General features: G+C 50.1%; 1 protein-coding gene across 1 annotated transcript in view; it reads right to left on the bottom strand.

Moving 5' to 3' along the window:
- Positions 1-9,499, bottom strand: part of LOC149326812 (iris-like) — an 89,592-nt gene extending 80,093 nt beyond the window's left edge. The window contains exon 1 of the mRNA XM_089563272.1: positions 9,339-9,499. Within this exon, the coding sequence (XP_089419398.1) occupies positions 9,339-9,499 (161 nt within the window). The remainder of the gene's footprint in view (positions 1-9,338) is intronic.
- Between the last annotated feature and the right edge of the window lie 8,525 nt (positions 9,500-18,024).

Raw genomic sequence — 18,024 nt, 5'->3', positions numbered from 1 at the left:
GAGCAATGCTGCAGATGAGCGGGCTGGACGCGACGGCATGAAGCCGGTTGATATTGAGAGCGTGCGAGTGGAATGGCGCGTCCCGTCATGTACTTCAGAGAGTGTTGACGCAGAGTTGCCGGATGTAGCTGAGTCGGACATTCAGGTTGAAAGAAAACAGCAATCCCGACCTGCCTGTACTGAGATGAGCCCCGAGAGCGTGCAGGGTGACATGCAAGATGTCCTCGAAAGTGGCCAGATAGCCGACGCGCGTGAGGGCGTGGAAGACATTTGCGCTGAACCGCATGAGCATGAGGACACGGGTGACTGGATAAGCGCTGGTGTCCCGTGGGAACTCTTGTTGCCCACCGACGTAGAAACAGTGCATCAGGTGTGTTGCAGCGATGACGTGGTTCAAACAACGACCTCAGTAGCAGCGGGGGCGCACGAGGAACCCGTGTCGCAGCTGCTGAGAGCTGATTCTGAGACAGCTAATGCAGGTAAAGACAATAAGGCGGCAGAGCGATTTCCAGGTGAAAGGAAGTGCAGTAGTGGTTACAGGGAATGCGTCAGTCACAGTGGCCAGAACAAAGGAACACCGGCACACTTTAAGCTGAGAATGCCATGCGTGAGAGGGCCCTCAGCGCACAAAAGTGCGTCTAGAGTGACAACCCGCGGCCTGAGTGCGCTGACGGCCGGTGTCACAATTGAAGCAAAAACAGCGCTGCGAAAGGAAAATATCGTCTCTGCGTGCACTGCCTGTGCCGCAGGGATGTTCGGTCGTAGGCGGCAAGTGCGGGTGTTCGACCCGGGAGGACACCGCTGAAATCGTCGACCGCGTTGGCCGGGGCCACTCCATCCTTAACTGCTTTTGCCTGTTACGAAATGTTTGAATGCCCTAAGGAAAGCTCTGTGCGAGGCGGTTTCACTGACCATTCTGGACCCACGAAAGCCGTATCTGCTTTTCACAGACGCGTCGGCAGTAGCAGCTGGTGCCTGTTTGGCGCAGCTTTCTGACAACGGCACTGAGACGCCGATAGCCTTCGCCAGTCACAAATTTACACCCTCGCAAATGCGAGGGTCTGCAATCGAAAGGGAGGCATTCGGGGTAATCTGGGCACTAAAAACGTTTGAGACGTGGGTGTTTGCCGCCGCCGTGACTGTCATCACTGACCACAATCCGCTCTCATTTCTTACAAGCAGCGTGCCCCAGAGTGCAAAGCTTACGCGCTGGGCTCTGGCGCTCCAGCGCTACGATGTTAACGTTGAGCATCGCAGGGGAGTCGACCACGGTAACGCGGATGCCTTGTCTAGGATCCCCAACGCTTGTTGGAATAGTACACTGGCTGACGTCCCGCAGTGACCGCTGGGAAACTGGATCAGGGAACAGTGCACACTGACCCGTTGGACTTAAGAGACACACCCTGATCCAACCCAGCGAAAGTGGTAGTTTTCTGTGTGTGTTTGTTTAGTGGACTCTCTAGCATGTATCTGTGAAGTGTGTGACGAAAGGCCGCGGCATGCTGGCCCACAGGCTCCTGCAGCTTACTCGTGCCGATGTACTGAACTGCTATACTTGCCGAACCCTTTTTGTTGTTTGTTGCCTCGGCTTATCTCTTAACAGATTAGCCGAGTCTTGGGGGGAAGGTGTAGGGTTCGGCACGCTGCCGCCTCTTTTTGTACATGTGTTACGAACATTCCGCGAGAGGGCAGTGGCTATATAGGCTGCGCGTCCCGTTTTGTTTCGTTTTGTTTTGTTTTAGTGCGTGCCGTTGGAAGGGGAGGAGCGGCTCGAACGCCCATGCTCTTCGGTTGGTCTCCCCGTTCGTTCTTGCGTTTTCCCTTGCCACTCCAGATGGCGGGGCTCTCTGCCGACATCGACCTTGGGCTCCTGTCCCCCATCTTCCCGGAATCCTGTCTCCCGGGGGGAGAAGCCGCAGGCCATAAACAAGCGAGAACGGTCTCGGTTTCGTCGCGTTACGCGACGTGCGGTATACTAGGCCAGTTCGGTTAGGAACTGAAAGTGTCCGTTGGCCCCACACGTCTAGCGCGCATCCGGTCCACTTGGCGGAGAATTGCGCAACCACGTAGGGAGGAATTTCGGGGTGAGGGAAAAACCCTGACATCAGTTCTGAGCTTTCTTATTCGTTAAAACTGATGTCAGGCGGGAAGCTGTAGCACTGTTTATTTTTGCGTGTGGAAAGGGGCGCGGGATCGGGGTGAACTCGTGAAGAGACCCGCGCCCGAGGGCTTTTGGCTCTAGCTACTCGTAGCTGTCAGGCGCTCGGTCGGGCCGAGCGCGTAGTAGCGGCCGTTGAGAGCTGGTGCAAGGCGCGCCAGTTCGACTGTTGGGACGTGGTGTCCCTCGCCTCTGTGCAGGCGGTCGGCTAGGCCGGCCGCGATAGTTTGGCCGTACTGAATCTTGTACCAATCTGTAAATAGCCTGTATAAAAGTTCATCGTTTCTCTCTAAATCGCTTCGCCTGGAAGTCACTTCATCGAGAAGCCCTTCAAGCGGTGCATCCAGTTGCTGGAAACCACCGGACCAACACCACCGGCACAACTTTACTGCCTACCTTTGTCTCCCCTCACATGGTTATCTGTATTCCTGAGTTTCCTGAGCTGAAAATCGTGCATGGTATACGTTAGTGTCGCATAATTTTAGTGGTGTATATGTTAGAGCTGTATTTGACTGCTGCTGCTATGCCATCGCCAGAGTGGGGGCTTGAGGCTTTGTAAAGCAGCCATAGAGCGGCTTTTACTACAGGCCCCCAACATCATGTACGTCTTGATGGCAAATAAAGTTATTATGGTTATTGTTATTGTTATTATAATTCTTATTATTATTATAGCCTACCGTGGTCGCCGCAGTCGTTGCTACCGGTCGGCCTCGAAAGCATCTGAAGTGTCCCGTCAGCAAGCCTCCGACCTGGGCTTGAGTCAACATGGAAACGTGGGCTGCGAAGCCGCGCCGAAAATGGGCGCATTTGTTTTTCAGTCCCGGACTGTCCGGGACTACTTGCGGACTCGAGTCCGTTATTCGTTTTTCTCGGGCAGCCCGAAAGCTCCGCCCACAAGTCAGAAAGCTGCCTGCATCGCCATAGCAATGCGTTCGTTTTTCGCATATATGGCAGTCCGCGGGCTACTTGGGGCTACGGGGAATGCAGCAGACGACAGCTGCGCGCCGCGCTGCCAGCCATATTGAGTCAGACTCTGTGTGCATTTTGTGCACTTTTCGTGTTCCTGGTGGATGATATGGTTCGTTAAACCTTCACATGAGCTCCCAAGCTGCTCTCTGAGCCATCGTCAGACTTCTTATTCTTGCATCTTCATTCTATTTTCTTGAAATCTACCCCACACGGACGCGCGTTCGGAGCTGCGAGCGCGTATTGTTTGCTCGTGTCGTCAAGAGGTTCTTGTTCGCTTGTTTTGCGACATGCTGTCTGCGCGCTTACCTGAAAGCCTCGCAGGTGAACTACTCGTTTACTGGAGCAGCTTGTTGTCAAAATTTTCGCGAAGGCTTTCGTCCATGCGCCTATCCGCAACGACTTACGTTACTAAGAGCGAACTTTGCCGCAAGGAGTAGTGGCGAGCATACCTCCAAAGCTGAGTTCTGTAACGCACCTACGCTGACAGTACGGCCTTCAGATCGGCTCAGTATCATCATCGAGCGCTCGGCGTTGCTTCGGCGTCGTGGTGGCCATGGCTTGCGTCGTCTGCTAGCAGATGACAGCGTCCTGGTACGGTAACCGAGGGGCAGCCGGCTCTGGCGGCGAGTTCGCAAGCAGCCTATGGCAAATAGGTCATGTGACCATGACGCTGTTTCCTGTCAGAGCGGAAGCCGAGACCTGTCAGCAAGTACTCCGGGACTGGAAAAGAAATGCACCAAAATCGGGCTGGAAAAAATAAGAAGGCCACCCTGTGTGCAGAGGCTTTCTTGGCGCAGCCGGGCAGCCCCGCGCGATAAGTTCAAACGCGGCCGACGCGCCGCACAAGCGTCGCCTCCGTAGCTCCCGTAATGTTATCACAGCCAAACACCTCGCCGCGCTGGCAAAGTCTGCACTGCGGATGCCGGCAAGGGCGCGAATGAATGAGCTGAGAAAAGACAAAGTGACTTCGCCTACGGAGACAAGAGGCGATTAGGGACGTCTCACGTGCGTTTGGCGTTCCTGAAACTTGTGCGCGTGCTTGGCGAATGCAGCAGGCAAGGCAGAAAGGCCCAACGCGGACGGAGTTAAAGCCATCAGGTGCTTGATTAAGAATACTGTGAAACTAAATAGATTTTAATTTCCAAGGCGAACAGGCGTCCGCAAGAAAGGAGATTAAGGCGGTAGCGAGGCACGCTTCATCGCGACTTTAGAGAGGTTGAAATTTGGTTGTTAACAGTGAAAAATTGGCTGAGGTTCAATGCGGCTGATCCTAGTAGACGAAAGCATACTTGCAATCTGTATGATGACAATGATTGTAATCCGCTTTTCGACAGGACTAAGGTTATCGGACGAGCGAGGGATAAGAAAGAACATGAAATTATCGAAATCTTGGACATCGCGGGATTAGGGCATGACAAATGTGTTAGCGATGTTTCAGTACACCTCTACCGCAATGAGTTGAAGTTTCTTGGTTTCATGAGATGAGTGTGGCTTTTGTCTGCGTGGTTGGTGAGCATGTGCTTTGTTGTTGAATGAAGGAGGCGCTGGTGAAATAAATCAGTTGTTAGTCTGCGTTTGCCCCGTGTGGTTCTCTTCTCTCTTGTCTCGTCCTTTATGCACAGTTATTCTTTGTTCTCATAATGTAATGTCGTACTAACTAGCCCCTCACCGCACTCTTCTATATCAATGAACGTCTAATCGGCCGCCGCGGTGGCTCAGCGGTTACGGTGCTCGGCTGCTGTCCCGAAAGACGCGGGTTCGATCCCGGCCGCGCCGGCTTGAATTTCTTTGGAGGAGAAATTCTAAAGGCCCGTGTACTGTGCGATGTCAGTGCACGTTAAAGAACCCCAGGTGGTCGAAATTTCCGGAGCCCTCCACTACGGCGTCTCTCATAGCCTTAGTCGCTTTGGGACGTTAAACCCCAGAAACCAAACCAAACCAAACGTCTAATCGAGCATAAGCGTTCGCTAGGAAATGGTACCGAGTCACATTTGCAGCATCATTGCAAAGACTGTGGAAAAGAAGAGCAGAAAATTTGTGGGGAAAAGCTCCAAGACACAAAGATATTATGTAGAAGCAAAGGTACGAGTGCCCGTTAATTGCTAGAAGCGCACCGGATTAGAAAAATTGGGAGTTCCAGCGTTAGCACCCCATCGCTTGTCATTGATAAGAATGAAAGTTTGCTTTCAGATAAGTTTAGAAACAGTTCATTCACTTTTGTACCCCCATTTTAGTATCCTTGCCCTCGCATATGGCATTTGCCTGTTGTTTGTTGCAATGTTTTTTGTCTCCCCTACAGCCACGGCTTCCTCATGGCTATACTATATAAGCAGGGCCTGAACTCAATAAACAGTTGCAAGTAGCGTCTGTCTCGTGTTATTCTTTATTTGTGTGCTTTTTTTTGTGCGCTTCATCTACTCAAGCTTTCACCAACTTGACCCGGAACGTGTTCTACTGCTAAGCTGTGCCCAGACATGGCCTCCCGATAGAGAAAAAACACGTGATTTCCTCCACACTTTTCTCCCAGGGTGTTGTGTGGGCAGGGACTCTCCTTATTTTTCTTTCTTCCGTGGCTAAAGCTGTGGCTATTCACGTGGTGTGACGTCACGCATGGGAAGCCTGGCTCAAGGTTAAACGGCAATGTCCATGAAATTGAAAGTTGCAGCTCGGAGAACGGAGCTTTCAGTACAAAAGATTCTTTGCTGAAGCACGAAAGTTTAGTGCGCGTTGAAGACCAAGTCATTGAACTTTTTTTTTACCTTGAAAAACGGGAGCGCGTTACAATCGATGGCGCGTTATACTTGTGCTACACGGGTAAGATCAAATGACAACTGAGTCGAAAGGCATTCGAGACATGGAATGGCACTTGGGCTCGACGGACTCCCGCAGTGCTACACGACACTTTCCCAACACATTCGAAAGCCTCGGTTCGTTTTCAGTGGTCAACGACGACGACGGCGGCGGTCATCGCGGACAAACTAGTCCGACAAAGACACTATCACGGTCAACAGCAGCATCTGATTATAGTGAGCTATCTAATGCACTATAATATGATTGTAGTGGGACAAGGTTTTTAGGCCACCAACACCGAGGGATCCGATCGCCGGACCGCCAGCCTGTTGTGTTTGGGATGCCCCCCGCCCCCCTTCCTGCCCGGGTGGATTAAGGCAGCTCGCGCTCCCCTCCTGCCTAAGCGGATTAAGGCAGCGGACCCTGACCGGCGAAGGCCGAAGATGCGGCGGGGGCTGGCAAAGACGGCAGCAGCGGCAGAAACAGCGGCGACGTGGTGGCGGCGTGAGGTGGCCGAGTCGACCAGCGGGTCGACCGACAAAGTGCTGATGTGCTAAGGGAAAGACGCCTGTGTCCTCGACGTCTCGTGTTTTGGACATCCGGCCGGGAGGCGTCAAACATGTGCACGAGGAAGGTCGTTCACCTGTTGGCAGACTGCGGGAGGTTCATTTCCAGATCACACAGCATCTACCCTTTCCCATCGCCCGAGCTGCGAGGGAGCGGGACAGCCAGCACCGCCCTTGCCGTGGGTGGTATGAACAGTCTCCACAACTGTCCGTCTGATTGGACGTCATTCTTCGAACTATTTCCCCGGATAGGGATCTGGGGAATCCGTGCGCTATTTAACGGGTGTTATTTTGTGGACTCGAGTGCACTCCCGTTGGTGAAGAAGTTCTCTCTTACACTAATTGTCCGTCTCAGTTGCTCTCTTTTGTAAATAATGCAAATATTCCTGTATAAAGTTCTCCTTTTCCTTGTTTTATCTTCGTCACCCCGTCTCCCGCATACCTCGTCCCTTCTCCGGCCCGACCACGCTACCTAGATCCTAATAAGCCTTCATGTCCTCGGCACGTCGGCGGCTAAGCGAAAACACGCATATGAGGAGACGTTGTGAATACATTGGCGCGTGTATATTATGGCGCTTCTACAAATAACCAAAACATATATTTCACATCTGCACACTTGAACACTCACCAGCGATAACCGCTTCCGAAATTAATTTTTGTCGATCATGACATTACCTTCCGCGATGACTAGGCCTAGCGAGTACGCAGGGTTCGGTCTGCAAATGCGCCGGGACGGGTGTGAAGAGGGAATTCACAAGTTTCAGCGAATGCAAATAGTAAAAGAGCGTAGTTTTGAAAACAGTGACCTGAGATCAACCATTGCTTACGTCGCAGGGCACGCATACGATAAACAGGAAACGCCGGTGTGAACCAGACTGCCGAGCAGTGCTTCACGGCTAGCAGCAGTCGTCGCCGTCGCTAGCTTGAGGAACACACAAAAAATATGTTGGGGCTTATGAAAAGGACTTCAGAATAATATGCCCCGGCCAAGGCGAAAACACAGTCGGCACCACGCGCTCCGCTCTCTCCTCCACGCTGCCAGCCACCCTTTGGTGTCTGTCCCTCGGACAATCGGCCTTTGGCACGCGGTGTGCTGTCGAACGCGTTAACTTAAGCGACCTCTCTCTAACCCATATACCACGTGTCGGCTTGGTCTTTCTTGCGGATTTCTGTGCTTTGTTTATGCATATGACGGAATGCTCAAGCTCCCCCCTTAAAGGTAGGACATGATAGCGCAATGGATGAATTAATGCCCGTATATGTGGAATTGTTCATTGTCGACTTCACATTCATAGATCCCTGACAGTCACCATAACTCTCCTGGCGCAGTGGTGCAGTGGTTAAGCGATGCGTCACTGCTCTGAGTTGCGGATACCGGTAGCGCTTGTGCGACCCTGGTTGCTGTTCGCAAGCGACCAATCATTCATTTAACTGCAACCTGCCACTGAGGTCAGGTTGTTCACAATCCGATGGACAAGTTGTGATTATGCCACAAGGTCACGTGACCTATCTTGCCCACCTGGTTGCTCCTCCGGGGATTTTTCCCTCACAATGCCGACGACGCTGGATTTTCTGCAGAAAGGGAGTCATAACGCTATCGCGTTAAAATATTCGACCCACGCTTGAGCTGCACAACATTTCTTGCAAAAAAAATCTGGTTTGGTTTGGTTTATGGGGTTTAACGTCCCAAAGCGACTGAGGCTATGAGAGACGCCGTAGTGCAGGGCTCCGGAAATTTCGACCACCTGTGGTTCTTTAATGTGCCTTTCAAAAAAGTGCTCTGTTAACCGTGACGGGTTGTGAGGCCCTTCATAGAGCTTCTGCACAACGTCGTGCAAAATGAACTGTAGGAAACAGCAACTCTCATAAGGCAGAGAGGAGAAAACATTGCGGTGCACGGCTATTGGTGAAGAAGTGGTGTGCGAAATCTGCCAATTTCGCTACGCGACAAAAGATCTCTCACCTGGGGGAGTTTTGCCGCCTTAATGAGTGCATTAGTAATTGAACTCCCCCGCACTCAACGCAAAATGCTTCAAGAAGATTTAAAGCCAACTGCTTCGCCTGCTTCGGGAACAGCGCACTGTCGGTGTCGGGCACACAGTCGATGCAACCGACTCGGCCGACGCCATGTTGGAAAATGGCGACGCATCACTACCTCGTGGTAACCTTCCGTAGAGTTGCGTCCATACGGGCTTTGTCGGTTAATTTCACCAGTTACTGAAACACACTCTACCGTTTAAAACTACCAGTCAAAACTACGTTTTGAATTGCTGCTCTTATTGTTTGATTTCTAGTCCTACACTGCTCAGCTATGTGAGGAACTGTTATTGTTTTCTTACAGCCCTAATTGGACGAGAGAGCTCTGCCTTCCGTAGTGCTGCATACATCTTGTGACACGGAGTATACGTAATATGGAGAAACTTTTTCGTTGCTGGAAGCACAGTGACGGCGAGATTTGCGTGAACTCTTGAAAGACAACATCCCCGCGGAAGACGTAATGCCCGCCAGCCTGCCGCGTGCATGCCAGTGACAAAGCACTGTCATAATCAGAAAGCAGACATGGAGCATTGCATCAGCCCTGCGCGTTTAGCACGAAGTCCTCAACAGGAGGTATATGAAGCCTTATTTTGTTTTGTGTCCTTGCTTTACAGCACCTTTACGGACCCTTATCGCACGCCTATCGCTTTGTAAACAGGTACCATGAAGTCTGTTAAAGAGAGTAGCACGATGAGAGATTCTTGGCGGCAATATTCAACATCAACCAGCTAGACATGTACAGCTTCTGCTTTGGTTTCCGTCTTACTCGGACGGTAAGAGATTTTCTGCGCGACATTTGTATCTATGCGGCTGCTCACCGTTCGCTGCCGGTTTGGCTGGCGTCTGCCTTGGCCTGTGCGGTCGAGGACATTGTGCCGGAGGAACCACCATTAGACTCCGCGGCGGACGGTGTGGGACTCGCCGACTGTGTGGCAGCCGGTTTGCGCTCGCTGCTATGCCGGCTTTTGTTCTGACCCATGCTTCTTTCAACCGAGAAGCTGCTTCCAGGGAGCCTTGCACTGAGCTCGATGGCTGCTGTGTTCGTCTTTCTCCTCTTCTTTGCCCTTCTTTTAAGGCGCGCTACAATGTTGCTTCCAACAGAGATTTAATATTTATACCTTCGCGAAACGGCGACTACCGGCTGGCAGGCAGACACGTAGACATGCGGAAACATGATTACGCGCGAACGATCGCCCCATAAGACAAAACTGACGCAGGATCGTCGCAATTCTACGGAACTTTAATTAAGAGCGAAGGCTGCATTTCTGCAATTCTTTCTGCAATTCTGTCTACAATTCTTAAACACATTCCTTAGCCCAATTCTTTACTTTTTTTAAATTATGTTTTATTTTTGTTAGTTTTACTTCATGGTTTTTCAATTCTAAACAGAAAGGGTTCAGCTTAAGTTCATGCAGAGTCAAAAAACCTTTGAAGTACTATAGTTAATGCCAATGCAGCGAGATATGGAAAGAAAAATGATAGGTGCAACGTTAAGAGAGCGGAAGCGGAGAGAGTTGGTGAGGGAACAAACGCGGGTTAATGATATCCTAGTCCTAATAATGATAAATGACTGAGCTTGGGCAGGGCATGTAATGTAAAGGCAAGACAACCGCTGGTCCTTAAGGGTATCGAAGTGAATTCCAAGAGAAAGCAAGCGTAGCAGGGGGCGGCAGAAAGTTAGGTGAGCGGATGAGATTAAGAACTTCGAGGGGATACGCTCGCCGCAGCTGGCAAAGGACAGGGTTGAGTGGAGAGATACGGGTGAGGCGTTACACTGCAGTGGGCGCAGTCAGGCTGCTGCTGATGATGATATTCTTTATTTTGTGGTCATTATTTTTCTTTTTCTTTTGTATTTGGTTTGTTTTTCATTTGTGCTTTCCTGCTATATTGATTTTTCGTTTTCTAAAAAAATAATATATTTTAATTTTTATTTCATTGTATCAATGTTTTAATTTTTATTTTATTGTTTCTATTTTGCCTTCGCTGCCTCCCAGGGTAGTTTTGCATACCGACATGGCCTTGAAGAACGGGAGTAGTAAAGCTTTCTCTTCAAAAAGTGCGGTGAGGTCCCTCCTAGAAACTTCTAGAAAATGTACAACAATAACTGATGGGCACGTTGGCCAGACATGATTTTATTCAGCTCCTGTGAAACTGAGAAGTTTGTGCGCGCGTGTAAATGGCCCCAAAAAGTCAAATGAAGGTGAACCCGTCTGCACAAAAAAGCATGAGGTTAAATTTGTGAAGTGCGTAGAGAATCTGGTTTATTCGATCCCTTTGAGTTGTGGTGGTTCCTATGTTGGACAAACTGATCGTTGTTTGAACGATATGCTGAGGGAGCACAAAAATGATGTCAAGAATGCTGCCCGCCACATCGGTGTTCACTGTCGTGATTCTTCGTGCCAGCCTCTGTATGACAAAAGCAGGATTGTTGATAGACACAAAGATCAGCTGACAAGAGAAGTTATCGAAGCGTCTGAGATATTGAAGCTGGGTGAGAGGTGTGTGAGCACCCCTTCTGTTGCTATCTTGCAGAAAGAACATGAATTTTTGCACACGTGTTAGCCTTGTGTTATCAAAAAGTCTCGAAAGCCGTGGGTTACGAGAGAGTTATATCGACGAATTCAAACCCGTGACAGGCTTTTTGACAAATTCATCCAATCAAAAGATCCAGTCATACTTAAGGAATACAAAAAACTTAGAAATAAGTTAGGCTCTGATATTAAAAAAGCTAAGAAACAGTATTATCAGAATAAATTTTCAGCAGTCTCCAATTGCCCTAAGAAAATATGGGATTGTTTGAGCGACCTCATGGGAAGGGCGACAACCCATATTCCCAGCACATTAACATTCAATGGTGTTGAATACAGTGGCGCTGCCCAGGTAGCACACGACGGCGGGCCAATATTGGAAATCCACTGGCAAAGCGTGGCCCTAACTAGGCCCAGAGTTGCCAGTGAGCATCCGATATTGGTTGTGCCACTCCTTAGCACATCCAACAATGGCCCTGGTTGTCCGTCGCTTTACCAGTATTGGCTGAGCTGTCATTTGATCCTGGCTATCATGGGCCAGGTTAGCCAGGATTGCCCCACTGTTTGCCATTGCTGGCTGTGCCATCATCGAATCCTGGCTATCATGGACCATGTTAGCCAGTGTTGTTCCACTCTGCCAGAATTAGCTATGCCATTTCCGGGAGCTGGCTATATTGGCCTAGGATTGCCACCGCTTATCCAGTGTTCAAAGTATACTGGCAAACGTTGGTAAACATTGTGTCATCCATTAAAATGGGTTCAAAATTAATTTTATTGTCGAGTACCATATCGGCAGTTCATAATTTTCGAACGCGCTAAAACATGCGAGTTCAAAGATTTGGTTTTATTTATTATTATATTTTAACCGAACACTTTTGCAGTTTGTGAGCAAAGCTACCCATGATTCCGTTGGAAAAGCTGCACTCTGGTTGCGCAGTGAGCAGCAATAATACGTTTAGGAGAATTGCGAGCGAAGTCCTGTTGATCAGAATTAACGTTCTGATTACACCCGACACACCTTCAACAAAAATTGTCAACAGGTGCCTTCAACAAAAATCAAATAAGTTTCATTTGATTAAATTTTTGGAATAAAAAAATTACTTTTTTTATTCGCTCTAGGAATTCACTGCCGCAGTGCGCAGCTGGTGTCTGCTTCAGGGAGATCGCGATACAAACGTAATAGATTAGCGCAAGTGCATTCGCTAAACCGAAATTGTGCTCAGTTTTGGCAACGTCCAGAAACGAAGCAGTCGCCTCGTAATTTCGAATTATGCGTTGCGCTCGTGAAATATTAGGCGGGTGCTTCATAAACGCACGCGGACACGTGCTAAGCGATTCCTACGCTTCTCTACGTCGTGCCCTGTGATCGCGCCTTTCCCGTGTTTTCTGATTTGCTATTTCCTTCCTTTTCTGCAAATCGTAATGTTGGAAATTGTTGTTTTTGACCATTTTATTCTTCTGTTGCGTAATTTGCATTGGGGGCTATATAGCTCTTGCTCACGTCTTTGCATATTTACTCCCGTGTTTTTTTTTCTTTCGAACATCACCTTTATTGATGAAAACCATCGAAAGTAGTTGCAAACCACAATTCAACATGCCTTTGTTTGTTTTTGCTTTTTTGCGCGAAACTTCCTCACCAACAAACAATTTGAGGATTCTTCGACGACCACTGAATAAATGCACTGACAACTGGCGTTAGGCGCATGTTAACCTAGCTTGTTTGGCGCATGTACGGTACATGAAACTATGAAAGAGCGCGCATTCCGCTTGGATATTTTTTTTGCTTGATATTTTTGTTATTATGTGGTAACATTTTAAGCTATCTTGAACTAACAAAAGCCACATCATACGGCCCCACAAAATACGCGAGTGTCTCAAGTCGTTTTGGCGAAATGCATCTTGAAGCTCCAAGTTTTTCACTTCCAAATTTTCAGGCTTTTGCTGCAGCTTTGTAGCAATACTTTGACGCTTCCGTGTTTCCCATCCACTTCTCTCTTGTAGATATTGCTTTCTGTACTACCTGTGGCCATGTGACTCATTCTCCAAAAATTCCAAACCCTTTTCACGTGTTTTCGCCTCTCCCTCTCTCTCTCAAGTCTTCAAGTCCAATATCTCCCCACCTGTTCTCCCGGCCGTGCCCTTTTCCAGGTAGCGGGCTAACACCCCACCCCGCGAAGCGCTTTTTTTCTTTTTGGTTGTCACTTTCCCAAAGCTGTTTTCCCTCGCGCGCAGCTACGCGCTTCGCTGTTCCTCCACCTCCCTGTCTCCACCTTTCAGCTCGAAGACTTTTCGCGGAACCACAAAACCTGTGTAAAGGAAAATTACTCTCTCCCCTCCAGCCAACCCCCCCCCCCCCCCTACACCATCGTCTCCACAGCTCGTCTTGGAACCGCGCGACTCATCACAATAAGACATTCTTGACTGCACGGCGGAGCTCAACCACGTGCACGACCAACGCGACGAAAATGCATGCACACTCCAGCTAGCACCGTTCATAGTCTGTGCACGCGAAAAGCCACACTCATATATTAGGAGAGCTCCGACGCTGTTCGTACCGCCTGCAAGATCTTATTTGTAAGTACTAAAACTCTTTTATCTTGATATACGTCTGGAATTTAAAGTGGTTTTTGTAGTAAATGTTGCTTTGACTACATGCGCCTTTATTTTTTCGGCAGGAGAAGAGAGCGAGCCAAAAAGCACGAGGACGACTTCTGTGTACCCACTCTCATTGCGAAATGGCTTGCTTGACGTCGTGCGCAGTGGAATTGTGGCCGAATGGTGAGAATTTAATTTTTCTTCCTTGGTGAGATGAACTCACTAAAGATTCACCACTTTGGCTAACAGCGGGTTTGAACTCATATGACTTGAGATAGGATGCATTCGGGAATATGTCCTTTAACGCTTATGCACGACGGAAATCAGAACCGCTTAATTAATTTTCCACTGCAGACTAGTTGGTAAGGATATGTGTAATACTTCCGTAGTGTTTCTTTTTGCCTTCTACACTTGCAGACTCAATAGAAAATCCGCAATTACTGGTTAAAGCTTTTGCCCAAGTTCTCTCGCAATGAAAAAGGGAATTACTCTGGACTATCAGACTAGTATTTTTGTGTGGTTTTCAAGTTGCAGTTTCGAATCCAATTATAGCATGCATGCGAAGCAACTAAGGTAAAACAAAGGTGGAGTTCCTTGCATTCAGCGTATTTCGTCAAAAATCGCAGGCCGCATTTTTAACCCCATGAAATAAAACTAATCAGAAATGTTGTTTTGACGTCCATGTGGAAGAGACGCTACAACCTGTGCATATTTACTGGAATAAAAAATTAGCTCGCAATTTAGAGATACGAGTTATGATATTAAAACAAAGTAATACATTAATCTCTTCAATATCACATTAATTTGCTTATCTCGCATTGAATATATTTACTGGGAGTGCGACACGACGCATTAAACTAAATTAAACCATTTGGTATAAGGGAAGTTTAGTAAATTAAATTCCACTTTGTGCAACTAATGTGGTGCAGGTTCTTAAGAATAAATTAAAAATTATCCTGTAAAATATGTTGCTAGTGTCTTCACGATGACTGTGTTTCACAAAATTCGGTGTTATTTAATCATTTTTGTTTTTGTTCTGTGATGGCCATAATTCAACTTACCATGACATCATGCATCTCTTTGCAGGCTTGGCGCTTCGTGAGGCCATCGTGCAAGAACTGGACGAGGAATTTGTTTGAATGCAGTCCAGCAGCCCCCTTGCAAGTGGAGTGCAACGATTACTTCGGATATGACTGATCAGTTCACTGGAGGACAGCTCCGATGAGCGCTTTATGGATGCCTTAGCCGTGCCGCAGCAGCTTGCCGAGATGCTTTGTCCAACCTGATCGGCACGCACCAAACTTGAAAATAAATTGTTTTCCCACAGCCTCTGCCACCATGCTCTTGGGCCCCCTTTCTTTACTCCCCACGGTGGCTGGTGGTAGCGCAAACCATCCTGTGTGCGCTAGAAGCGTGATTCTTGTAACTCAAAGCAATAAACGGGTCTTTTTTCTGGAATTCTTTCGCACCCTCATTTATGAATATTTGCTAGGTAGAATGGTGTGTATGTACATCCATCCACAGTGCCGGTCATTGGCGAGTGGGTTAACTGCATGTGCCAGCGTTTGAAAGCTGGATGCCATTATTCGAAAGCTGGAAACCATTATTCGAAAGCTGAATGCCATTATTCCAAAAGCTGGAAACCATTATTCGAAAGCTGGAAACCATTATTCGAAAGCTGGCTACCAATGTTTGAAAGTTGGCTACCAATGTTTGAAAGTTGGATGCCAGTATGAGACCTTTGCTGGCCCATGCTGCAGAACGAATATCGGGACTACGTTGGCCGCTTGATCGGCCGAGCGTTGGCCCAAAACTGGGATGAAAGTAGGGCCAATGTGTAAAGTGGTAGCGCTCGGCCCAAATGCCAGTGTAGGACCGATGTTCGTGCCAAGTTTTGCCAACACTTGCCCGACGTTCGGACAATGTTGTTGTGCTGCCTGGGTGCTTTGGCAGACAAGTTTAATGCTCATTTCCTATCCTCTGGCGAATCATCTCAGAAGCAGGATAGAAATCATGAAATTGCTCAGTATATTGCCTCTCCAATTGGTAGTTCTGTTGAGGTATTAGCGGGGGTCGCAGCGGAGCACAAGAGAGAGACGACCAGCGTGGCAGGCTTCTAGTTCCGGACTGCCCGTGCCGGGCGTGCGCCACGAGCACGCGCTGTCCGACTTTATTTTCCTCTAGCGCGCGCTGTAACGCCGATCTCAGCGCCGGCGCTTTATAGCGTCGCCGGGCGCTACAGGGCCCCCCGCCTAGACGGAACGGCGAAATGTACGCGCCGACGGGGCAGAGATGGAGTAGCCACGGCAGGCAAGCAGGCAGCTGGAGTAACAGTGTCCCCACGGGGTCGCTACAAGGTCCGGTAAGTTCAGGTCAGGGGCCGGGAAGAGCAGTCGGGTGGAGTGCGCCGGCTCAGGTGGACGAGCCTGGCTGCTGCGCAAGGGGCGAAGGATGCAGGGTCCCGAGCTGACAACGGACATGGGAGCAGGGGAGGCCATGGTCGGGCCGTCACCGACTGTAGTGCTGCCCGCGGACACAAGTGTCGGCGGTGTGGGGACGTTGGAGCTGGTGTCGGGGGGAATCTGGCGCGCCGCGTACGTCGTCACAAGCGCTGGAGTGGGCGAAACGGCTCCGTGGACAGATGTGGTCTTTATCGTGGTGTCGTGGCGCTGCTGTAACGCCAGCTTCAAGTCGTCCAAATAGGTGGAAATAGCTGGCTTACAGGGCTCAGGTGCCCCTGATGTAGGGCGCGAGCAGTGCGGTCCGGCCACTAGGGTTGGCACAGGCGTGACCGACGAGACAACGGTGACAGCTGTGGTGATGACGGAGGAAGTTGGTGGGTTCAATTCCAGGTGCTGGGGTAAAGCGGGAGTGGCCGTCCGGAGCGACTGGCCAGTGCTGATGCGCGTGTGGGCATGGTCGGGCTTGAGAGCAAGCGCTGACACTGGGTCAGGAACTGTTTCAGGCAAAGTGGGGCTGGAGGCGATCGCCGTGCTTGTTACTGCTGTCATCGGGTTGGCTTTCTCATCCTGCTCCTGATGACGAGTAGTGCTCTGCGGACCTTCTGAGGGGCTGGGAGTGTGACAAGCAGGCTTGGTCGTTGTCGAGGGCTCGTTAGCATCAGCGGGCGACGGCTTCAACCTCACAGAAGAGGCCTGCAGAGCTGTTGGCGGTAGTGACGAGGTAGATGGAGATGCCGGAAGCCTCGGCACGGCTGCTGCCGCAGAGTCGGCCTTGGCTGCAGGAGGCTCTGGCGACAAGGCCACTGAAGCGCAAGGAGGCAGAGCCAGAGACGCGGGTCGGATAGCAGTGGGAGCAGGACGCGAGGCGGAGCTCGTGCGGATCCCACCTGGTGTGGCGTCGAGAGAGACAGCCGGGCTGGAGACGCTGGACGGGAGTGGCGGCGAGGCGGCGAGGGGCTGCTGAGGCGGGCCGGGTTCTGATGAAGGCTGCGTGGGCGCGAGCGAGGCCGGTGCAGGGCCAGAGGCTGGCGGCGGCGAAAACGGGTCCGCTGCGTCGTAGAGCGGCGGCGGAACGTAGTAGGCGCCGAAGTACGCCAAGACGGCCGCACGCAGCTCATCGTATGGCCGGCCGCCGAAAGCAGAGTAGGTGAGCCGACGCAGGAGGTCGGGTGGGAGGATGTCGCAAAGGACTTCGTGTTTGAACGGCTGGATGGTGATGCTGTTCAGGTACATCGCAGCCTCCAGTTGGGCGAACCACCCACCGACGCCTGCAGGCCGGAACGCCTGGAGCGGCGGGTCGAAACTTGGGTGCTGCCAGTACGCCATGCTGGAACGCCGCTGGGAAAGAAGGCACGGTTCGCCGGGTCACCACTGTTGAGGTATTAGCGGGGTCACACCGGAACACAAGAGAGAGACGACCAGCGTGGCAGGCTTCTAGTTCCGGACTGCCCGTGCCGGGCGTGCGCCACGAGCACGCGCTGTCCGACTTTATTTTCCTCTAGCGCGCGCTGTAACGCCGATCTCAGCGCCGGCGCTTTATAGCGTCGCCGGGCGCTACAGTTCCATATTCTTGAATCCTTGCAGCGAACATGAAGTATTCACATTTCTTAGAAGCCTAGATAAATCCACTGCGGCAGGCGCAGATGAAATTAAGGCCGAGCCTATTATTGCTGTTGCCGATCTAATTAGCTTGCCCTTGCAGCATATATGTAACAACGCGTTAGTTCAAGGTATTTTTCCAGATGGTATGAAAATTGCCAGAGTGGTTGTTTTACACAAAGGTGGCCCTTATGACAATATAAACAACTACAGACCTATATCTGTACTCCCTTTGTTTTCTAAACTGCTGGAATATTTGATCAAAATCAGACTGTGTAAGTTCTTTGACGACAGACAAATTTTTGTTAACGAACAGTTCG

The sequence above is a fragment of the Amblyomma mixtum genome, chromosome 10 (assembly GCF_055824585.1).
Source record: "Amblyomma mixtum isolate Tamu chromosome 10, ASM5582458v1, whole genome shotgun sequence".
Classification (NCBI taxonomy): domain Eukaryota; kingdom Metazoa; phylum Arthropoda; class Arachnida; order Ixodida; family Ixodidae; genus Amblyomma; species Amblyomma mixtum.
The sequence above is the reverse complement of the archived record's forward strand: the minus strand, read 5'-3'. Positions and strand labels throughout refer to the sequence as shown.